This window comes from Doryrhamphus excisus, linkage group LG9 (assembly GCF_037039965.1).
Source record: "Doryrhamphus excisus strain RoL-2023G ecotype Guam linkage group LG9, RoL_Dexc_Guam_v1.1, whole genome shotgun sequence".
Classification (NCBI taxonomy): domain Eukaryota; kingdom Metazoa; phylum Chordata; class Actinopteri; order Syngnathiformes; family Syngnathidae; genus Doryrhamphus; species Doryrhamphus excisus.
The window spans coordinates 732,965-758,427 of record NC_136365.1 but is presented as its reverse complement, the minus strand read 5'-3'; the positions used below and the strand labels follow the sequence as shown (position 1 = coordinate 758,427).

The 25,463-nt window shown below is 39.3% G+C and overlaps 1 protein-coding gene across 9 annotated transcripts in view; it reads right to left on the bottom strand.

Annotated features, from left to right (window-relative positions):
* Positions 1-25,463, bottom strand: part of tenm3 (teneurin transmembrane protein 3) — a 186,206-nt gene that overhangs the window by 51,132 nt on the left and 109,611 nt on the right. For 5 of the 9 annotated variants that reach the window (XM_058079310.2, XM_058079326.2, XM_058079352.2 and 2 more), the window contains 9 exons: positions 21,548-21,667; positions 19,225-19,308; positions 19,018-19,142; positions 16,907-17,156; positions 15,041-15,142; positions 14,559-14,753; positions 10,954-11,154; positions 10,148-10,333; positions 6,045-6,071 (listed from right to left, as the gene is read on the bottom strand). In XM_058079310.2, the coding sequence (XP_057935293.2) occupies positions 6,045-6,071; positions 10,148-10,333; positions 10,954-11,154; positions 14,559-14,753; positions 15,041-15,142; positions 16,907-17,156; positions 19,018-19,142; positions 19,225-19,308; positions 21,548-21,667 (1,290 nt within the window). The remainder of the gene's footprint in view (positions 1-6,044; positions 6,072-10,147; positions 10,334-10,953; positions 11,155-14,558; positions 14,754-15,040; positions 15,143-16,906; positions 17,157-19,017; positions 19,143-19,224; positions 19,309-21,547; positions 21,668-25,463) is intronic. The other 4 variants (XM_058079334.2, XM_058079344.2, XM_058079358.2 and 1 more) reach the window with 1 other exon arrangement.

The following is a 25,463-nucleotide window of genomic DNA, read 5'->3' as shown; positions in this document are numbered from 1 at the left end:
TGATCGGGTCAGAAAATACAGTTGGGGAAGTTAGATGAGTGAGTGGGATGGGCTCCATGAGTGAAATAGGCTTCAACCAACATACATTTTGGAAAGTTGGTGGAAAATAGTCTAGCAATAGAGAGGAAAGTGCACAAAGGCCACCGTGGGTAAATAACTTGGCATTCACCGTTTGCTAACAGCCCGTGATGACTTTCTTAAATGATATTTTATTGGGTCCAATCTTCCTACACAGCACTGAAGTCAACTTATATGAACCCTGATAACATAACATTAAATATATTGTGTGCTCGCTCAGTAATCTACACTAGTTGTAGCAAAAAAGAAAAAACAAATGAGCAAATAATAATAATAATAATAATAATACAGGGCAAAGTAGAAAACAGTAAAAAGATTGGTAAGTATGGAAAGGTAAACTTAGAAATACAGACAATAAAATAGGGGTAAAACCACTCCTATATTCAAACTAGTATGTATTTTATATTGTAATCACAGACAGTTGAATATTTAATATAGGAAAAAAAAAACATCTGACACATAAATATATGATTATTTAACTGCAAAGGATGTGGACTGTCTTCAAAAACACCTGTCTTCAAAAATCCATATTGGTTTAAGCCCAAAGGTGTGAAAGATAATGTGGTCCTATGGAAGCACATGAACTGACAGTCCCAGAGACAGACGACAAAAAAAAAAAAAAATGAGTAAGAGATTAACCCACAAGTAGGACAAATATGTTGTAGTTTCACATGAATGGCTTTGACTGCAGCCAAGCGTCTGTACTGCACAGCTTCAACAATAATCTGAAAAATGTTTTTTCAATTATGTTTCATGTTATTTAAATTTTTCAATTTCAACTAAAAAAAAATAAAATATTATTTTAGTAAAGGATGTACCCAATAGTGTGGACAGATGATATAGATCAATGATTAATATAGTTTCATTAAAAAAAAGATAAAAATAAATTAAATTGTAATACCAAAATAATTAAAGTGAATGTTAAAAAAAAATCTATAAAAAATCAAATATATTCGTATAAGACGCATGATTGATTTATTTCATTATTTTACATTTTTATACATATTGCCGTTAATTGCTTGGCCGTGATGAATTTCCGTGTAGGATTCCTTATATATAAAATCTAATATTTCCATAGTTAAAGTAGAGAAAACCTGTTTACAACCATGTAAATACATGGTTTCATGTTATTTAAATTTTTCAATTTAAACTATCATTCACAGCGTTATATTAATGCATCATAATTCAGCCATGTTTAAGCTTAATTTAGGCAAAAACATACATACAATTTGCTTCAATATGCATGTTTTTTGACTAAAAATAGGCCGCATTCAACCACTTTATTTATTAATGAATATATTTTGGAAAAACTGTGATTGAGTGAAGATGAAAATCTGAACTGCAAAGTGGTGAGGGACGACTTTATATGCATTTTTGCAAATGCGTCCAGACTGTGGGTACACCCTGTAGTATAATATGGTGATGGACAATGGAGCACTGATAATAATACCAAAAATATTTTAAGGATTCAAAAAAAATCTCAAATCAGAGGAGAATGGAAAATCTTGCAATAAAATCAACAAGACTTTTTTCCCTTCAAGTTAAACCTCATTTCATTCAAATCCTTCTTTTAACCAGAAGTGGAAAACTAAAAAATCCCATGTTGGCATCCATGTGAAAACACAACAGGCCGAGAGTGGCACATAAAGTAAAATGCTGGTGAATGCGGTTGGGGCGGCATGCCTCCAAAGATATCGTGTACTCGATGCCTGCGTGGAGCGTTCCATCGCCACAGACTACACAGCCAGGCTTTATTGGAAAGAACAACTTTCAGAACCAAGCCAAGCTTTGCTGAAGAGACAGAATGAGTTTCGATGTGGGGTTGAGGACAGCGTGAAGATCATGAAAAGATCATGAAAATGCAGAAATACAGTCAACACAAACGTATACGTCAGGCTTCTGTGTGCAAGACAGCAACGGGAATCACATTGTGGGCCGTCTGTGTTGTGGTCTGATATTCTGACGGGAAGCCCAAATGCTCATGGAACCAGCAACATGGAGACCAAACTATAGGCATTGATCAAGTATAGTGATAAAAATAGCATACAAAAGAACAAAACCACATGAGGGACAATGTGTACAATTTGTGTACAAGTTTGAGTGTGAACGCTGAAGAGCTGTATGGGAAATGTGGAATTAAGTGTGATTTTCTGGGATGTGGGAAATTGTTAGTCTGAATATTTTTTTTAATGTAGGAATGGGTTGAGAAATGTTGGGAAATGATTCAAATTCCCTTTTTTTATACAGAATTTTTTAATACAGAATTGCAGGAAAAGCATGACTTTTTGGAACGTGGAAAATGGAGAGAATGTTCTGAATGAGCTGGTTTCAAACTGCGGTTTTGGGCATGTTGGTGCAGAATAACATACTGTATGTGTCGATGCGCTTCAGAATTCACACAATAAAAAAAAATGGAATAAAAATAAAGAAAAGTACGATGAACAACGTCAACAACAAAGCAGGTGACGTGTTTGTCATTTAGGGCAGTGGAGCCTCTGATTCAGCCTTTGGGGAAATGAATTACCTTTATATCCTGAGAAAAGGAGAGGCCACAAGGAAGAGAGGGAGGACAATTAGGGGGGAGGGAATATAAATGGAAGAAAAGCAGCCCTGCCAAATACACTCTTGGTAATGAACAGATACGTAGATGGACTCTGCAGCCAAAAGGAGAAGAAAGCGGGAAGAGTTGGGATAATGATACAAATCCAAAAGAAATCTTGAGTTTTGTGTGCATGTACAAGATCTACATGGATGATCCTGGTATGAAAGTCAAGAGGAGACTTTGACGCTTACTGTTCATGTGAAAATGTTCCAACCTTTGCTACTAAAGACGAGAAAAAGAAGCCGCTTGTTCAGTGACTTTTGCCCCAGGCTCACGCTGGATCCATCATGGCCGCCGGAAGCACCAGCTCCGTGAGGCAAAACGTAAAGAATCCATTCAGGTTCAAACTTTTTTGGGCACATTAGACATCACAAAGGCACCAAAAAAACACCCAAATCTAATAAATAAATACTGTTTACCACAAGTGACCACCAGTTATCGCCTGAAAATCTGCTCTCATAGCGTCACGAGTGGACGCACTTGATCAGGATCAGGACTGCAGCCGCGACGGATCCAGTGTGAGCCCGGAATAACACTTGTACCGTTAGTGTTAGAATAAGTTAGGTTTGTGGCATTAGTGTTTTGTTTGATGAAGTTATTCTTGACATAAACTGGTCTTGGACTTTTTAAATGACTAAATGTCATGTGAAAGTTGTTTACCGTAAGTTTAAACAATAGGCTTATTCAGGCAAACATCTAAAAGCATGTGTATTAGCACATAGATAAAGAATTAACATATAAAAAAACAACCTAAAAGCGCTGCAAATGTTACTGTAAAAAACATGATATTCTTCAAAATGCTTCATTTCCAGTACCTGAGCTGTTTCCCAGACATCCATGCTTAATAGGCTTAAAATGAGCTAACATGATTCAATAATGTCACAGCTGAAAGAGCCAAGAGAACATCACAAAAAAAGAGAAAAAACAATCCTACAAATGTTCTGTCAAATGTTCTGACTGACATCTTTAGCGGCAAATTGAGTGTGATTACGCCGGATTAAACCCATTCACACTCGTGTGGGCGAAGAGTAGAGCATAACAACATAAGACGGACAGAAGGGGAAACAGCTTGGAGCAAAAAATGTACACAAGAGCCGGGCCAAGACTTCATCCACTACATCAGAAACTTATTAGTTTTGTTTGTGCAATCGTGATCTCGTCTGCGGAAGGAAAATATTTCTCATGGCTGCCTCAGGTTACTGGGGATAAATATAAAAATATGACATACTGTACAGTGGGGAAAATAAGTATCTGATGCCCTGCTGATTTTGTAAGTTTACCCCATTACAAAGACATCAGTGGTTCATCGTTTTTATGCTAGCTTTAATGTAACAAAGAGAGAAATATATTAAGGCAAATAGATATTGGTTCCCCAACCAACCAGCAAGCATTCAAGTGGGTATGTTTCCGTGGAACACAGAAATTAGTCCTGGCCCTTTAAGTCGAGGTCACAACCGTTCGTACGGACTCTTACCGATGGTCAATGTGCAAAAAAAACGCAATAAACACGTGCAAAATTATTGAGAAATAGATGGTTCTCTGTCATATCAAGCAAACTCTACGGGTGCTTAGTTTTTTTTCAGGTCAAAAGACAAACTTAAGTACTTTGTACTTTGTACTTTGACCAATGTCTGTTGTACATTTTACTTGTGTCCGGTTTGGACAAAATGTCAACGTTTCTGTACGTTGCAATTGCGGACTCAATCACGTTTGTGGTAAGGATCGTACGTCAGCATAGTTCTAGCAACCTTTATTGTACCTTTGATACACGGTCTTACAATTTACGTGTACTGGCTGTACAAATGAATCAACAACAGTAGCCTCAGATTCTGCACACGGTATACACGTTCAACTTACAGGGTCCGGTTGTGACCAAGGCTTTAGCAAAGTAATCCTAATCTCAGGTCATCATGTGGATAAAGACACCAGTCACAGAAACAGTCTTCACCACCAAGGGAAAGACCAAAGAGCCATCAAAGGGCCTCAGGGACAAGACTGTAATACACTATATGACAATCAGCAAGAAGAAAGGTGAAGGTCCAACACAGCTAAGAACAAGCTAAGAACTGCTTTGTGATGCCAAGGGAGTTGGGAGCACGGTCACCAAGAAAAGCATCAGTGCGGCATTTTGCTGTAATGGTTGACACCCTGCAGTGCCCACAAGGTCCTCCTGATCAAGAAGACACATGCACCTCCTTGGAATCAAATAGACTGGATGTGTTTTGGAGAAATGGTGAATACGAGCCCACCGCCATCACCCCGACTGTCAAACCCGGAGGTGGAAACACGTGTGCAACCCTGGTGACCAAGAACAAGACAAGTCTGACCTCTGCTGTGTTTTTTTTTTTACATTCCGTCTCTCTTTGTTCCAATAAAACAACCTTAAAAACAATCATATCTTCATGACTTTGAGAGGTAAACTAAGGTAAAGATCAGCAGGGGATCAACTAACTATTTCCCTCACTGATGTTTCCATTGTTTTCAAAAGAAGCAGATGGGAACTTTTTGCTGGTTTTTTAAAAAGAGCAAAGTTCAATGCCTTTTATTTCCCTTCATACTGAGGAGCGTTCATGTTGGAGTGATGCAAATGGGAATCCGATTGTAAAATAAAACAAAACAAACAAAAAAAAACATTACATAAAAAGGTGTGCGAAATTTAGGAGCAAAAGATTGTAAGATTGAAAGGAGAAAATATTATAGCGTTGGAGAAAAGGAAAAAGTAAAAATGATGGAGGATATTAGAACAAAAAAATGACTATAGGGATAAACATATATTAGAATAATATATAGCATAAAATGGCAGCCCTATTTTTTCAAGTACTTCAGTATTTTGTCCATTTTGTGAAACATAAATTAAGACCTGCAAGGAAAAATACCCCCTCCCCACCAAAAAATAAAATAAAAAATACCAAGACCAAATCTAATCTTCATGAGGAGGATTTAGTGTATTATATTATATATTGTATTATACTGCATTCATTTAGCTCAGGGGTGTCCAAAATGTGGCCTGGGCCCCATTTGTGGCCCATAGCCATTTTTTTTAATTGGCTCACAAGATATTCAAAAATTAAATTCCAAAAAAATAAAACAACAGATAACAAACATAAGAAAAAAAGAGCAAAAATGTCAGGAAAAAAAAGCTCCAATGTTAATTCTAATTTAAAAAGTATACAGTATTTAACAAAAATATTCCCCACATCTTTTGATTTTTCACTTAGCCACCCTCACTGGAAAAAGTTTGGACACCCCTACTTTAGCAAATGAACAGGTAAATGTACAAAACAATTAAAAGAGTATACACCATATGATGGAGAAGTACAGAATGAGTAAGAGAACAGAGGAAGAGGGGAAAAGAGTACAGTACCTTTTACTCTAATATCCGGATTGTGAGCTTTTAAAGAAGACAAAGAGAAGTGGAAAGACTTTAGTGTAGAGAATTGGCCTCCAATACCAACCATCGCATCTCATGACAGAAATCAGTAGGTGATTTACTCGCCGGATGATGGAGGAAGGAGATATCCAATGAGACACACACACAAGTTCAGGGAAAACAAAGTGAAAGCATTTGTACTAACCAGCATGCATATTATATAACAAAGTCATGGATGGGTCTCGCCAATATCGGAAGGCAGTTGGCTGTCGGTACCCGGATGCTGCACTCAAAACACCCAAAATGGTGAATGTGGGGTGCTCCATGAAGCAAATCCATTACTCTTGTGGCATACGTACCAGAAATGACCATTGCAATCATTTCCTGCTTCTTCTTCTGTTCGCTCCTCCGCCGCCATTATTTCAAGTTAGTGTCTCCCCTTTTGAGGGTGCTACGTGGTGTCCATCACCACACACTCACCATTTTGACCCTTTTGAGCACAACATTCAGGTAGTGCATTATTTTATTAGAAAGATATTTGGGCGTGTGCCCTCAGGAAAATGAATAACACACTTATGCAATCAAAAGACATGGGTGGCATGACTCGGGTGGGGGTAGAGTAGTCGTCTCGATCCTCAGGCAGGACATCCTTAGGCAGGATAGTCACTACTGATGCTGCGTCATCAGTAGTGAAAGACTGTTTACCATTCCTCCATTGTAAATACAGAAGTACACCAATTGAGACACAATCCTGGACACCCTTAATAATCACCAGTTAACCAGAGTTAACCCCTGAAGCGTGGGGGTACATGCAACAAAAGGAAAAAGTCATCAATTCTTTTTGTAGAGATAAAAAGGTGACAGATATTTTATGTGGTAATCCAAATGTTGGCAATAATGCTCAGTTGAGCGGTTGCAATAAAGTTATTGCAGCCATTAAAGATGAAAAAGTAGCAGGTAAATGTTGTGATTATTATTTCCGGCAAGTGCACCAGTCCTGGGTTTGGGATGGCACTAAACTGTGCCGGAATTGAATACGCAATATACACAGTATTCCATTTGAGCAACAACACATTTTTTTAAAACAGGAATACTGTGTAAAATATTCCAAATATTTATTTTGCGATACAGAAAGTGAGATCATAGCTTCACGTAGTTTCATACGTGATGTGAATGTCCTGTTTGGAACCGAAGGAATTAAAAAGCGAGTCTTGTGAGTTTAATGCGAAGCCGTTCCGCCACGCCAGTGTACAATTCCTCTAAACAAACAAGCGGTCTGTTAGCTAAACGCTAAATAGATTTCTCCTCGTCTCGCTGTTGTTCTCTCCCAGCTCGCTGTGAGTCACATGGAACGTGTGCCTGCGAGTGATAATAACTGAAGCCAATTTGCGGCTCTTTGACAGCGACACTGGAGCTGTCAGTCTGTTTGACAACACTTTTCATTTCAAGTGTTTGTTGATGAAGCGAGGCCATCGCAAATGTCCGACTATTTCAGCGTGCGAACCCACAACAACACAATTATGTATTTGATGCGTAGACGCAGCTTTTTCCACTGCGCATTTGACTTGACTTTGGCACCGTCTGCATGTTCTGTATTTATAAAAGTGTGAAGCAAACCACCGTCTGTTCGACACCACCTTGCCAGCACCTTTAAGTCAAGGGTGTTTGTCAGGTCAGTAGAGGATCATGACGTCTTTGTGAGAACAAGAGTGACATGGGAAGAACCAGGGCTCCACAATAACCATGTACCGATGGCCCGGGGCGAGTTAAAACAAAATTGGGGCAAGTAAATCCAATCAGTGATATTCCCGTGGGGCAAGTGTACTTTGGCATGCCGTACTACCAAGAGTTTTTTTAAAAGCGGTTCTTGTTGGGTGTTGGTAAAAAAAACACGGACTGCAGAATTCCGCTGGTAATTTGCAAACCAATCCTTGCAAATCTTGAAATGGATCAATCAGAATCGTTTTACCCACACCCGTTCTTGTTGGCGATCAACCAATCAGCGATGGTTTGACTAGGAAAACATCTACCATGGCGTTCCTGCCAACATGGTCTAATTGTTCAACAACTTGTGAAGGAAACCAGCAAAAAGTGATGAAGCAGTGCCTCCTAAACAAGTATTTTATTAGCGGTTAGCAAATCAAATGTTGGCACAGGTGAGTGAATCACATTGCTGTGACAATTTGAAGTGGTCCCAATGAAACACCACCCATTAGATCCAATACCAAGTGCTGATTTTTTTTCTGGATTAAAAACACATTACTAGTACACAAATGTGTCATTGTGGTGCACAACTTCTAAATATCACTGCTTACTACGACTACCATGTGTAAGGTAGTATGGCATGCCATGTTAACATACGTTCCAGACATTCCTCCAAATACAGAGCCCTAATAGTAGAGCCCTGAAGAACCCAAAGCTTTTTCTTCAAAGATGGCTTCACAAATCCTTACTTTACCACGCTGTAGGAGCTAGGTCGCTATATGCCCTTGGTAGGATCTCGCAAGGCCAAGAGTGATTCAGAAGATCCTATAACGAACAACGTTAGGAGAGGCAATAACCAAGCACCTGGTGGTCACCTCCATACCTCCATAGACCCACCACCTGGCAGCCGAGGACGAGCACCAGGACGACCTGGTCTTCGCCTTGATGAAGCCACGAGGCAAAGCTCTCAATTAACCTGCTGATCTACCTCCCTACCCTCACGTATGGTCACAAGCTTTGGATCGGGACCAAAAGAGCAGGATTGCTAATAAAAGCCGTCTTTCCTTAGCAGGGTGGCTGGACTCACTCCAAGAGGAAGGTCAAGGAGCTCAGTCATCCGGAAGGAGCCCAAAGTAGACCTTCACTTGGAGACCAGCCATTTGAGGTGGCTCAGGCATCTTGTTCTGAGGCCTCCTGGATGCCTGCCTGGGAGGAGGCCTGGGGTAGACCGAGGACAAGCTGGAGGGATTATTATGTTTCACAGCTGGTCTGAGTCCTCTGGTGGAACTGGAGGAGGTGGGTGGAGGCCGGGAAGCCCGGGGTTCCCTATTGAGACCGCTAGCCCACAAATAAGCAAAAGGAAATGGATAGCTGGACGGCTGAGCGGAGGGATGGAGGGACGGAGGGACGGCTTCTCAAATGTAAAGATACGATCAACAACCAAGTGTTTTCCTTCTTTACTTTGTCGGGGATTACCTTTTACAAACTGAAACCGAACTGAACTAAACAATAACACTGAACATGGAAATGACTTTAAACTCACTCCAAGCAACAACGATTTATGATAAAAACCTTTGACCTGCAGTATTTCAGTATATATCATCCATATATGTAAATGATAGATCATGAGAAAATGAAAAACAGTGAAACATCGAACAGGCATGAATTGAGTTGCAGTCAAGTAGCATCCTCATAATTTCTAATGTACCGTATTTTCTGGACTATAAGTCACAGTTTTTTTCATAAGTTGGCTGTTCCTGCCACTTATACTCCAGAGCGACTTATAAATGAAAAAAAAAATATGTTACATAAACACTGGACACCTTTGGAGTCAAGTAGCATCCTCATAATTTCTAATGTACCGTATTTTCCAGACTTCTAGTCACACTTTTTTTCATAGGTTGGCTGATCCTGCCACTTATACTCCAGAGCAACTTATAAATGAAAAAAAATGTTTATGTTACATAAACACTGGACAACTTTTGTGTTCATGTTTATTTTTTGTGTAGCTGATTAAGGATTGTGTTAGCATATCTTACACCTATTCAGCCTGTTTTCTATTCTTTTATTGTTAGAACTTGCCTTCCAAGAGGACGTAATGTCTGCTTTGGTCTATTAGTTTGGAAAATGAAAAATGGAAAAAAAATGAAAAAAAAGAAAAAAAAAAGAAAAAAAGAAGAAAAAAAAGAAAAAAAATGTGACTTATACTCCAGTGTGACTTATGTATGTTTTTTTCTACCTAGTTATGCATTTTTGGCCTTGTGCGACTTATACTCCGGAGCGACTTATAGTCCAGAAAATATGGTAATATTGTAATACACTGCTCTGCTTTCTGTGTGTGTGTGTGTGTGTGTGTGTGTGTGTGTGTGTGTGTGTGAACACGATCCACTTACCAATATTGCAATGCTCCCCAGTCCATCCTTGGTCACACTCACACTTGCCCTCCTTACACACACCGTTCTTGCTACACATTGGATGGCAGGCCTTCTGGTCACACACGGTTCCAGTCCAGCCCTCCTCGCATCGACACAGACCACCGTAACAAACTCCATGGTTACCGCAGTCCACTTCACAGACCTCTGTTAGGAAAATGAAAATATAATATCATGTATTAAAAATGCATTAACCATTCGGGCTTCATTGAGCTCTCAGAAAATGCAGGTTCACCGTGATCAGAGGTGGAGTAGCAACTCACGTCAGAAGTGCAAATGGTGATCACTAAATGGTGGAAATTGCTATAAACTTTGTATAGTTAACTTTATATTGAATATTATTTCCATTTGTTTCATAAAAAAATATTCTTCTCTTTTCAAAACAGCAGAAAGGATGATGGATTAAAGACGCCCAATACCCTTGCACACCGCAAAGGACATTGCATAAAAAATAAGATAAAATCTGATACTGTGGAGTATTATTTTAACCTTGTTTAACATTGTTTTAAAGACAATAAAGACAATTTACAATTTAACACAATGCAAAAAGAAATGCAGTTTCTATTTTTCTGGGTTCAAGGAAGTCATAAAAAAGAATATTTAATTTAATATTATATTTCTTTATAGAAACGCTACTTTCATGTAGGGGGTGATTCCTCCCACTCCACATGTCGAATACTGTGACTGGGCAAATGTGTGATTTGCTTGAATTTAACCAAATTAACCATCCGAAATAGAAATAAATCATGATATGTGGTGATACAAACCCAAGGAGCAGTCCGGCCCAGTCCAGTTCCGGTCACAGGTACAGGCACCGGTCTCTCCATTAAATGTGCCATGGCCGGAACACTGGTCCGGACACATGGCCTTGGCAATCTCACAGCTGGCTCCACCCCAGCCGGGCTGACAGTGACACTCGCCGTGGATACACACTCCGTGGGCCGAGCAGCTGGGGTCTATGCAATCCACTGCAGGCACACAAGTACAGCGGTACATTCAACTGAAGAGTGCAGCTATGAAAAGGGACGACTTTTTTGGGGGGGGTGTGTGGGGGGGTTGTGGGTGTTACTGCCACGTTATAAATAAAAGCTTGCCTGAAGCTTCCCCCCTAAGTTCGTAGGAGAACATGGAGCGTAGCTCAGTTTTCCCTCTGACACGTACGTAATCTTACAACTTTTTTACTAATAAAGTCAGGACTTTATTCTCCTACGGGTTTTTTCTCGTGAATTTATGACTTTATTCTAGTAAACTTACCACTTTATTCTCGTAACATTACAAGGTTACAATTTTCCTTTCTCAATGTGGCCCTAGTACTCCCGTCGTATTTTTAATGGCCTCTTGTGTTATAGCTCAGGCTGTCAATCAATGAAAATATTTGATCGCGATTGATCACATTTTGTCCATAGTTAACTCACAATTCATCGCATTTAATCGCAGATAGAAATACATTTTTATCTATACTAAGTACGTGAAATCTATTTGTGGTAAACGATTCCATGTGCAACTATAACTTTACTATCATTTGATGTAAAAGGATATAAATTTCATAACTGTGGGTCATTATTTCAATCAAACTACGGTGTGGGCCGAGGGTCAGACAGAAGGAGCGCACATTCATCTAGCGTCCAAAAAATTGCCAGCGTCATTAATGCGTTAACTTTGACAGCCTTAGTTATATCAAATGTGTTATATTTTTCAAAAAAACTTTGTTTGTTCTCATGGACTTACAACTTTATTCTTGTAATATTACGAGATTCTCTCATAAATTTAAGACTTTTTTTTCCTCATGAATTTACGAGTTTTTATTTATAAATTCACGACTTTATTCTTGAAAGCTCAGATGTCTTTTTTTTCCAATGTGGCCCTGAATACTGTAATACTGTAATATTGTCTGTAATACTGTAATTTTGTCTGTTACATTTGTATTTTCTTTAATGGCCTCTTGTGCTATATGATATTTATTTATTTTTATATATGCATTTTTTTTGGTAAATTTACAACGTTATTTTCATTAATTTACGACTTTAATCTTGAAATCTTAGATTTTTCTTTTCTCAATGAGTCCCTAATACTCTGTCGTAATACTGTTTGTATATAGTAATCAGTTTTTTTAAGGGTTTTTAAGCATTACATTTTTCATTACATTTTTCAAGGTCATACACAATATTTCAGGGTGTCTTTTTTGCACAAGGACACAAACACTGAACACAAACATTGTCGGAAAGTCCGATATTTTGACAAAAGTCTAATGACAGTAGTAATTTGGCTACTTTCCACTCTGAGTTCTTGTAGATGTAATGTTTTTTTTTTTTTACCATAACATAAGATCGATTTTCACTCTTAATATTGTTGAATGATATTGTCATTGAAATGCAATTTTTGTGAGTCCTCTTTTGTGCATACAGTAATGACATGCAGCATTTATTAATAGCTTTGTTTTGTTTTTTCACCAGAAATCAGACAGTACCACAAGGACAACAATCACACCGAGAAGAAAGAGTGACGGGCGAAGGGAAAAGATAAAATCTCCCATGAAAAGACAAAAAATGAGCTGCAAGCAACTCATACGGGAATCCTTCTCTTTCTCTACTCCGTAATGCTTCCCTAATGTACACGTACATGAATGGCCTTTATTGATGTACATATTTATGTTTCATTGAATTGCCAAATGCCATATTTAACATCATTTTCCACTCATAGCCACAGTAAACAGGATTAAAGCATGCATGCACACCGACACACACACACATTCTGTCACTCGGACACATTCTCCTCTTTCACTCTCCCCCTTTCTGTGTCATCAACACACACATCGACGGAGGATTAGCCAGACAGATGGTTTAATTGGTCTGAAATCTAGTTAATGTTCCTGCGTAGATATCTTGTGGCGTGACATATGTGGGTTGTGTGCCTGCTCAGCAACTCCAAACCGTTACACAGCGTCTCCTGTTCTTGTGCTCCCAAACGAGGCTCTGACTTGACTGGAGTGTTGAATTCATAATAATGAGTCAGCGTCGCTACACCCGACGCGATGAATCTATCTCACTTCAGCTAGACTTTAGATTTTAGAAACAAGCCAAACCACAAGCGTTTAAATCAAAACATGCTGAACACATTTATTTATTGTAAATGAAAACCTTCAATAAGGAGTTTTAAATCTTTCACTATTAAAGGTGATCAACATTTCTGTGTACATGTGTGATAACTACTAAAAGTTAGGTGGGATTTTTGACTCCCATTATTCTATTGCTCAGGGAAAGACTGAAAAATTAATTCATTGTATTTTCTATCAAATGGCCCCGAGTCACATTTTGGACACCCCTGGTGTGCAGCCTTAGACGTTGGCAAAAATACATATATTGTATGACTTTAATCATTATTATTTTTTATTTCATGTACATGTATGTAATTAAATAATACAAATCATGTATTTAATTTTTATTATTATTATTTAATTAAATTTTTTTTATGGATTTAATAACATTTTATTTTGCAATGACATTAGTTGAATACATTTTTTAATATTATGAATATGAATTTTGTTTAAATTATTATGATATATCCATCCATCCATTTTCTGTACCACTTATCCTCACTAAAGTCACAGGCATGCTGGAGCCTACCCCAGCTGTCTTCCAAGCCAGCCAATCAGAGGGCACATATAGACAAACAACCATTCACACTCACATTCATACCTATGGAGAGTGGTTAGTGCGCAGGTCTCACAGCTAGGGGACCCGAGTTTGATTCCACCTTTGGGCTTCTCTGTGTGGAGTTTGCATGTTCTCCCCGTGCATGCGTGGCTTTTCTCCGGGTACTCCGGTTTCCTCCCACATTCCAAAAACATGCTAGGTTAATTAGCCACTCCAAATTGTCCATAGGTATGAATGTGAGTGTGAATGGTTGTTTGTCTATATGTACCCTGTGATTGGCTGGCTTTATATGTATGCTGCATTATATATATACGCAGTAAGAGTACACAGTTCCAACTTTCACTATTTTGGCTAATTTAATGAATTACTTGATTTTGGTCCACAAACTCTGGACTAACGTGATTGAACACCCAGCGGATCAATAAGTGTGCAGCGGCTCGCTGCAGCGGTGAGACGCCGAGAGAGATTGTGCTCCTATGAAAGCAACAGAAACAACTCGGAAAAGACGCTAATTTGTTGTTGGGATGGAAAGGTTGCTGGTGCTCCGGCTGGAAGACCAGAAGCAACACCGTATTGCCTTACATTGTACTTGATTGTATATTTGTATTGTTTCAGTTCAAGTACCTGAGAGTGGCATGACATAGGTAGACCTAATTAGAGGTAATGGTGTGATGGTCATGTAGTAATCACATCACTGTGGTCGTGTTTGAGGGGTTTACCTTCCTCACAGTTGTCGCCCTTATAACCAGTGTTGCATATGCAGGCGCCCATGATGCAAATGCCGTGTCCTCCACAATGGATGTCCACACACTGGTTGGCGGGCACATCACACTCCGTGCCTTTCCACCCGCTGTAGCACTGGCAGCGCCCACGGGAATACTGGCCATTCCCGCTGCACAGCACAGGGCAGGAAGCTGGAGCAGACACAAAGATGAATGGCTTAGACTCCACTTTAGTAGCTCCGCTGGTCTCAATAACGCAGGAAAAAAACACCCAAGCGATTCATTATCTTGTGGCGGTCTTATTTCAGCAGTGGACTTTCACATTCATTAGTTTTCTTTCAAAACGGAAGACAAATAATACATGATGATGATAATAATGCCTTGTTGATCGAGCATCCTGTCAACCACTTCTATTGAAGATTCGGCACTTTCGCTATTTCTCCCCACGGTTACATCATCTTTGTGTGTGCGTGGCGTACCTCGAGAGCAGTCAGGTCCCAGGAATCCAGGAAAACAATGACATATTCCTGAGAGGCAATCTCCATTTCCATGACAGTTCTGGGGGCACTCCATAATCGACTCTGATTTAGCAAAGAGGTCATGCAAGTTAATTGGGCAGGCAGGAAATGGAACAGTGTATCATAAGAATAAAAAAAGCCACTGAAAGACATGTATTCTACAGTTGCCATAGTTACAGCCAGTCAGGCCAATCAACACGTTCTAAAATCCAATTATCCTGCTTCCTTGCTCTTGCTCACTCCCAACACCACACGCCGTTTGTGTGTCTCTGCTTCACGGAAGGACAACATGTTGTCGGTTATGTCGTACACGTGGCGTAGCTGAGGCCTATTCCTTTAACCCCTCGCTCGTCCTGACCCGCTGACGAGCCAATGGGATGGTGAAAACACACACATGCTGGTTGATGGGTGGACTTTTGTCATAGAAGCGAGGAACTCCTGCAGAAAACGTGGACTCGTGTCAATAGTGCATTGACTTATCTTGGTGCCAGGAAGCCGGGGAGCCACTGACTTACAGGATGTGACAAAGGATCTCCCAGTGGAACACCCGGTTCAAACTTTAGAAAAATGTGTAAAATCCTTCATTTCTGTAGTATCATAGTCCAGTTTCAAATGTAATTGGGTACGGACTCGAGCCAAGGCCTCACTGGGTTTCACATCCCATATCTGTAAACCTATTATTACCTGTTATTATGGTATTCAAAATCTGATGAGTCAGTGTCAGTAGCAGTTAGACACACTCTAAATATTTGTGTTTCTTTCAAATTAATGGTAATGGTAATGGTAATGGTAATGGTTTTATTTCATTTGAACATGCATCAGATTCCAATTGAGTGCATCCCATAATCAGTTCCCAGTTCCACATGTCCAAAAGGAGTAGGAAGAAGCAAAGCTTATTAAATCCTACCCCTCCATCTGGTACTTTTACAGTCACTAACTCTTACATTTGTTCACTTCCTGCTTTCCATAATACAGTTTAAGTTTTTTTTTGTTTTGTTTTTTTTAATAATGTACCTCGTACCGAAGTAGGAGGTGATATGAGCATCCAATGCCATAATGGGTACCATAGAGCAATAAATGTAATAAATTACAAAATACCTTTTGAAATACTTCAATTTCTACACAAGACATTTTTACATACTTTTACGTACATACAAATATACCATATATGTATATATATATCAGGGGTATTCAATTAAAATTCAAATAGGTCAAAAGTCCAAATCCTCCACCCTCCTAAAATAACAAAATATATCCGGCAGGGGGTGTAAGAGGTGGGTGACCTCTTGGTCCTGGGGTACTTGGTTGAAATTCAGGTGGATTATTCCTACTGGGCTCGACTGGAGTCTGCTTATTTTCTGTGTCCTGAGTTCAGACTTGTAGGTACTGTATGTTTGGTGCTTTGTATGATATATGAGCACCATGATCTCTGAACATACAATAAGACACAGACTCATTTGGTGCTCCCAGGGGGAAGGATGAATAGAAATGAGTACTCTGGGTAGAAAGCTCAATTTCGGCTCTTCTAAGAGAGAGCATCATGCGGGGTATTTTTCGGTTATCTGTTGCTTATTCGTTTCGCTGCCCTATTATCTCCATATCGCTCACTTGTCTCTTTATTCTCTCTCTCTGTCTCGCTTTGGATTTAGAGTCGGATTGTTCAGAGCCAAAGCACAGATTTGATTGGCTGAGTGGTTTCATGTTGGATGCAATTGGTCGGTGGATTTCCTCATCTGAAGTAACATAAGTCACGTTTCTTTTTGTTTTCTTATGTGTTGACCACGCATCTTTTAAAAGGACCTCCACACCTCCAAACCCCCAACTCACCAATGATGACAGTACTGAAGGACACTTGTTCTGGATTGCGGCCGTCGTTGTAAAAGGCCAGATGCCAAATGCCGGTGTCCAGGTACTGAATGAAGCCAGCCTCGTGCACATTCAGTGAACGTTTGTGACGGACCTCTCCCAACGAGTCCTTTTCAAAACCACCGAGGAAGAGTACGTGCGGCACGTCCACGTCACTGAGGGACCGTTTGGAAATAAGACGACTTCCATCCAGCAGCTCCACAAAGTCATACTAGAAGATAAGCATGTAGCAGAGTTATTAGTTTTGCCAAATTCTGTTTATAACAACCATAGTTAGTCACATGACAAGCATGTTCCTATGTGTCACTTAAGGACCGATAAGTTCAAGTCAAGCACAAAGCTGTCCAGGATGCGTTTGAACCTTTAAAGTGTTCTTTATGGGTTCTTATGAGATAAAACGTGGGCGACAGCTGTTGGCTTTTCTGGTTATTAGGTTGGTTTCTGTTGTTTCTTTCATAATGACAGCAATAATGTGCCTCCTACTCCAGGTAGTCAATCAAGCCGTTACTATTAGCCAAACATTTATTACATTCTATTAAATCTGACATGCAAATAACTCATTTAAATATCGGGCTATTAATTGTAATGAGCCACTGCACAAGGGCATTCTACCGAGCTCCAATCACAAGGATATGTGTGACCTTTCACCTCTGAAGCGATAGAGCGTGTGTGAAGATTAGGATTAGGATGAGCAGTGTGACCGTAGCTTTCTTAAGGACTGAAGCGTTCTTGTTACACAAAAAGACACCACACGGGATTGACAATCCACAATAAAACAACAACTACGACCGGGTCGGACTACGACAAGGACACACACCAGCGTCTATCTTCATAAGTGCTAACATTAAGCTGTGATATGTCTTATGCAGATAAGTGGATTAGTCTCTTCACAGAAGATGTGATTTACCACAGAGAGATGTAAGTGTGGTCATTAAAAAAATATCCTAGCCTTGTAAGAGGCTTATCTCCTTCATTATGAACAAAGACTCCATAAAGCACTTGGAATGCAAAATTCATCAATACTTTCTATGACCGCTCAAGGTTCAGAGTTTGAAAGATTCTGAAAGGAGAAAGTCGGGGTCATATGTTTGTCAGCTATTGTCCTGTACAGTCATTTTGTTTCCATGCACTAAATATTCCAGCGTTGGGCAGAACACGGTAATATATTGTGAAGACTTTTGAGATGTAAACATATTTTTCAAATTGCAGACTTAAAATCACCATCGCAATGGGCTCCCCTGGCATATATCAACTGTAATAAAGTTTCTTTTTGTAACGTTTCGTAACTTTTTAAATATTTTGGAGGTCATAAATGATTAATATTGTACAAAAATAATATGGAAAAAAAGTCATGCTTTGTTAAGGACATTAAAACAGACCGTTTTGGCAGGAAGCACAAATCAAGGGAAATACAGCTGGAATAGGTGCAGATCCTGGAAAATCTCAAAAGTTTTCTGTGCGGGTTATTGTGTGTAGCTGCTCTATAGGAGACCATAACTCAACCAACAGACAGTACTTGATATGGACCATTTTCGGCCATGAATGGCGTGCAAAGTACGTATTTTATGCGTGAACACATTGTAAAAAGTGTGCAAACCAGTTTTAATACTTTTCAAATTTTTAGGCAAAATGCGTTCAAGTGTAAACATTGAACGCCCAATAAGCCTGTCACTCTTTCCCTTGCAACACAAGCTGCCAATGCAAGTTCCCGTGTGCAAGTAATACAAGTAGGAAATTGTTCTCTTTTTATTACAGTTTCATTTTATTCTTCTATTTAATCTTATTATTACATTCATTCATTTTTTAAACCGCTTGTCCTCACTAGGGGCGTATGTCATTGAAGTCTTAGATCTCCTTAAAGACTTCAATGATATTGAATGCATCCATCAACACTAATTTTATCAAAGTAACTTACCTTTTTTTAGACGCTTTTGTCTATACTATTATTTATAGCACTATAATATAAAGTATGTTTTCAATCGGCATATAATGCAAAACCTACAAGGCAACAAACATAAAAATTCTTATTAGCTATGATGTAGTGAATAAGCTGCTTGAGTCTTGGTGTGTACCTGTGTGTGTGAGGGTGGCAACCCTTTGCGTCCATACACTCCAACCAGGGCGTCTTTATGGACTGAAATGTTGAATTTCAGGAAGAGCGGTTGATCAACATATAACTGAGATCTCCAAAACACACCTACATAGGGCGAAATAATAAATACACCAACGGCCAAATCAATCACCATTGACACCGACAGACTATCTGGATGGTTATTAACCTGGTGGGACGTCTTGTATGGCTTGTCGACCCACATCCACGCCTCCTGTGTCGATGGTGTTGTTCTCTAGGAAAAACATTTTAGCTGCAGACACAAAAAAACACAAAGAAACAGTTCAGAAAACCTCATTAGTGTTATGACTGAAACCTCAGAAGATACTTTGATGATGACTGTAAAGGTACATCTAAAGGAAATAGAATATCATTTGAAGTGAAATATTTTTTATCAGAATCATATACCTTGTGTATCGCGTCTAATTGGTTCCCGCAAAGTAGGATTCCTTATAAATGGAATATGTCTAAAGTTAAAGTATACTATATTAAAGCCCTCGAGACACAAACTAACAACCCTATATTTACATGTGTGTTGCTATAAATGTGTTTTCCCCAAGGGAGCGGAGTGGCGGGTGGACAGGAAGTGACGCCCGAGTTTTATCTTGGTATGGGTTCCTGGAGCAACAGGAGCTTGTGTTTTTATTAGGGATTATTGTGCCTGCAATAAAAACCTGTTGTTCTGGCGATCTAGTCTGGTGCTTGTGTCTCGCAGTAACATTACTGACACCTGGTTGCCAGTGTACAATACTACAAATATTCACAGCATATTTGATATCTGAATGCTTTATATGTATTTATTATTATTTCTAGGTTTTTATACTTTTTAAATACTTTTTTTAATACTGTTTTAATAGTTTTTTTTAAAAATACTTTTTTATACTTGAAAATGTTACCGTGTATACTTTAATCATGTCAATGGTGTCAAGCCTGGATTTCTTGCCACTATGGAATACAGGAAAAATAATTTTGAAGATTATATAAGATCAGTCAAGACGGATATTAAACACAATTGTCAAGCTTGTAAAAATGATGTTCATTTCTATGCACACGAGTTAGTGCATCCATGGAGGCCATCAGCCTGCGGTACTGCTCAGGTGCAATGGAAGCCCAGGTTGCTTTGATAGCGACCTTCAGGTCATCTGCATTGTTGGGTTTGGTGTTTCCCATCTTCATCTTGACAACACCCAGTAGGTTGTCTTTGCCGGTCAATCAAGCATGGTCATCGAACCAGCTTTTGGACCCTTTGGCAGTGTGGGCAGGTGCCAAGTCCTACTACAAAATAAAACTCCGTAAAGCTTGTCAGTGTCCTGGCTATGTTGACTTGAGAATACACAGCGGACCAAGCTCAGTAGATGACATGGCAGCCCAAATCATTCTTCCACTCTTCCTCCAGACTCCGGCACCTTGAATTCCAAATGACATGCAAGATGTAGTTCCATCTGAAAGGAGAACTACGGACCACCGAGCAACAGTTGTTTTTCTCCACAGACCAGGTAAGACACTTCTGACATTGTCTGTGGTTTTGGAGTGGCTTGACACGAGGAATGCCACATTTGTAGCTCATATCTGGGATTCGTCTGAATGTAGTGGCTCTTCATGTGCTCCTTGTGGATCTCCCCCGAATTCTTGAATCTGGAATGATTTTGGTTGACAATCCTCGCAAGGCTGCAGTTGAAACTTTTTCCTTCCACTCAACTTTCTATGAATATGCTTGGATAAAACACTCTGTGGACAAGACGCCTCTTTAGCAACCACCTCCTTGTGGGGGGGGGGGGGGCGGGGGTCACTGAGGGTGTCCCAGTCTTCTCCATGACTGTGTAGCCAATGACCCAGACTCAAAGACTATGTAAAGGCTCCGAAAACCTTTTTGAGTTATTACATTTGGCTGCGACACCATGTATATAAAATAATGCTTGGTTAAAACGGGATGATTTATTAAAGTAAACTATTAAATCCACAGAGGTCAAGAAATATGCCCTGCGTTATATGAAGGTGAAATGTTTTCATTACTGTTGGTCATAAAGTTTGTAATTCCATCGGTCCTTCCTGTTCATAACAGTTACATTTAACAGCTTAAGTCACAACATCTGGGTAGTAAACCTTCCTGCCTTTCCAGACTCAGCGCACCGTTCTTACACTAATTTAACCTGCAACGCGTGGCGAGCCTCAAACGCTGCCATCATAATACAAACTAATTAAAGTCATTACAATAGCTGAAACCTGTGCTGATGCGGAGATACTGGAAGGATATGAACGGAAACAATAGTAAACAGAAACAATATTGTGGAATGTATCACCGTTCCGATGAAACAAAGTGTATTAGTGAGTACAAAGAGCACTTAATTCACAGGTTGGATCAAGCATTCAGTGTTGCTCTTTTGAACCCTAACGAGCATTGATGACTTCGGATGACTTGGTAAACGCCGGATCGTGCACTGAATCATCGCCGTCATATTTGATCTGGTAGGAGACAACGGAAAGCGACTCACCGTTGTCTGTGGACACCATGAAGGTGTTGGGGGTCGTGTCTCTTCCCATACCTCCATTTTCAAATGCACCGTATCCATCGTTGTCCTGGAGCTGCCAGTTGAGACCAAACAGGTGCATCGCTGCAACAAGAGGGGGAAGTGAGAAAGTGACGGCAAAGAACAGAAGTGAACCATAAAATGAAGAAAAACAACTCTGAAATAAGAAATACTGACGAAGAGAAAAAGAAATCACGAAGCAATAATGGACAGGGAAATCTGGAAAATAGCGTCTCATCTATTTTGGAAGGGACCACTACAATATGAATAGGGGTTACATTCAGTATCGTACAGCGATAAAGTAAGTACCACAAACGTCTACATACCGCAGATTTTTATTTTACAGGAGCCAATGATCTAATCAAAAACCCATTGGTAATTGCAGGAGATCATTACTCAATAAAACAGTCTGACTCACCGTGTCATTTTACAAACAACACTAAACACATCACACAGCGACTTAACACTCCAAAAGCAAACCTAATAAAAATATAAACATGTACTGAATTGAAAATGAAAAAACAAGTTGTCCCATAATACATTGCGTTTGAACAAAACATTTCATTGGAGGACAAGCGGCATAGAAAATAGTGGTTGGTGTTGCAATGCTCCCTATGTCCACCAAAGGGAGCCAGAGGAGACCAGAGGGAGGCTGATGTCATTGTAGCGCTCCAATGAATGTTGTTCAGATGCAATGCATAATGGGCAAACATTAAAAGAGTTACGTTTTTTTTCATATTAAACTTGGATTGGTACATGTTTGTATATTTTACGGGCATATATTTTCTCGAAGCTTACCCATGTTCTACTGCTGATTACTAAAGAACGGAAAAAGGTAGACACAAACAATTTTTTTCTGATGACAGATGAGAGTCTAATCTTTTATTTTGGTAGGTTCCATGTCTATATAACCATAGAACACATTATTCTGTGTGTCTTGAAAAAAAACCAAACGATTTGTGTGACAAGAATATCTCAAGGGGCAAACAGCAGTAATGGACATTTCAAGGAACCACAACAATTGATGTCCAATTCACTGCTTAACCAACCAGATTAACCAGCATAGAGGGCAGGTACTTTGCTCCACTGTGGATATGCCATTACTACTATAATACTATCTCAATATAAACTGCAATTATATGTACATTTTTTCATTTACTGTATTTATTTTTTACTTTATCCACTTTTAATTGTAATTTTTAATGTGCTTCTGGAAGTATCGGCCAATCAAAAAATGATGTGAAGCCTTTTAAGTTGAAATAATAATCAGCAGAAGTAATTTGATGTAAGTTATAACACAACATAATAGGCCAATGTCAAGTGTCCAAAAATCCCACTATTATTATTATCAGATCACAAGAGATACACACGGGACAGAATCACAAAGCGGTAATTATGTTCCGTTTGAGTTTGATGAAGAAAATGTCTGAGTCCCATGACAATACCGTACTCAGCGACTCCACAAGCAGTAACCTGTTTCTGTCGGCTGGAAGAACATTTGAGAGACTGTGAAGCGGACTCCTCACCATACATATATTAAAGTGTGAGTCAAAGACCAATTATTGATGCAACGTGGGGATATTTGGTGAGAGAAATCCCTGCCGCTCCCCCCATACAAAACACAAACACACACATTCTGCTAACACACCTCACTGCCTCATTAAATTAGAGCCATGCTGTGCCAGTCCGTTAACCACAACACCCCCTGGTGCGCACAGGAGCAAAGGGTCATGGGAGAGAGCTATCTAATCGACAGCACCCGTGTGTGCATGTGTGTGTGGATTTTTGTGTGTGACAAAATTCCATGATTAATAGCCACTGTAATGGGCACGGGGCATTGCATGTTTTTATCTTTTTAACTCGCATAGCGCAGAAAACTGCTACTAAATATGTGGAGTAAAAATATGGGAAGTATTGAGCTAATGGCTTAATGGACTGCATGGAATATGCTTACAAAGTACATGGAAGAGGAAAAAGACGGAGGACCACTTTGTCATATTTACATATTCTCATTGGTATTCTTCTATTACTGTTAACAACTTATTGCTTCGTATAATTGTCATTTTTTTACTCCTGCATTTATTTATTCAAACATTATCTGTGGTATTAGTATTGTTATTATGATCAATGATTATTTTCTATTTATTTATGTAGTTTTTATTACTTTTAACAATTTGTTTTTAATTTATTGCCATGAATTATTGAATGACTTAGTTATATACAGTCGTATGGAGAAGTGTTCCTGATTTCTGATTTTTTTAAATTGAAAATATTTATTGTTAAGGGAGAAAAAATGATTGCACCCCCGTCAAAACATAACTTAAACGAGATGAATTGAGATCCATCAGTCTGAAAAAGCTTAAAGAGACATTTCTAAGGCTTTGGGACTCCAGCAAACCACAACGAGAGCCATTATCCACAAATGGCAAAAACAGTGGCGAACCTTCCCAAGAGTGGCCAGCCAACCGAAATGACCCCAAGAACGCGGCAGACTCAATTCATGCTGGAAAAGCCTCCGATGTGGCTGAATGACAACAGTCCTGCAAAGATGTGTGGGCCAAAATTCCCACACAGCCCTGGAAGAGACTCATTGTAAGTTATCGCAAACGCTTGATTGCAGTTGTTGCTGCTAAAAGTAGCCCAACCAGTTATTCATTCACTTTTCACACAGCGCCATGTAGGTTTTTTCTACCTTAAAGATGAAAAATTTCATTTAAAAACTGTATTTTGTGTTCAGTTGTGTTGTCACCAACTAATATTTTAATTAGTTTTACTAACACTTTTTCTCACCACTGTATGTAGTGTATTTATTGAATAGGTTTGCCATTTTTTTCATTACTGCATAACATTTTCTATTTGTTTCTATCGCTCTATTAGAAACTGGTAACATGTGAACACAGAAATTGAACAAATTGTCACTAATAACTGAGACTTTATGACATAATAATCAACCATGACTATTTTTAAGAAAGTTGGGCGTTAACACAACTAAGTCCAGAAAGGAAAACACCAAGCTGGTCCTCTTCCTCATCCTCTATGCTTCTTGTTACCGTGTCAGGAACTGTGAATGTTGTCCTCCTCCTCGTCCTTCACTTTCTTCCATTATGGTCTCAAAATGTTTCTACTTCTTTTTGCAGCTTAATTCTTCCACTGCTTCCTCGTCTTCCTGCCATCCTCGGTGCTCTGATCTGCTTTTGCCTGGCATTTCATGAGTAGTAGCTTTTAGTTTGTTCTGGCTGTTTCATCAATGCTGAACATGAAGTCTCATACCAAGCCAAGCCAAGCCAAGCCAAGCCAAGCCAAGCCAAGCAGGATGGGATAAACCATTTGAAGAGCAGAGTCAGGCCCTACCATATCATAAATTGTCGGAAAATTGAATAATGTGCCTCTGCTATTTGTAAGATTTACAATGTTTCGAATTGCGGTGAAGGTTTTTTCCCAAATCATTTAATCCTAACAGCCTAAAATGTTCTGATGGTGTTGCCAAGGAGGCTGTTCAACGCCCATGACGTACTTTTCCAACATTTTCCAACAGAATGAGAAGATGTCAATTTATGCATTTGAAGGTATTCATTGGCACACAGCCATCCCTGATTTATTGCAGTTCATTGGTTCCACACCCACAGAGGAGGATTTGCTATTTAGAAAAATAATAATACTTATAATAAACATATTTTTGTAGTGAGAGTATGTTTCTAAATGAGATTTTTAACATTATTAGAGCCCTCCGGACATGACATAGCACCCCTATAGTCATCTTTACACTCCTATTAACCAATATGTACCAAATGACGTTATTCTGGTGTGGGACGGCAAGACAGACGATGGCCCTTTGGCCATCAGTGGCATTCTTCAGCACAGCGTACTTATCATACCCAAC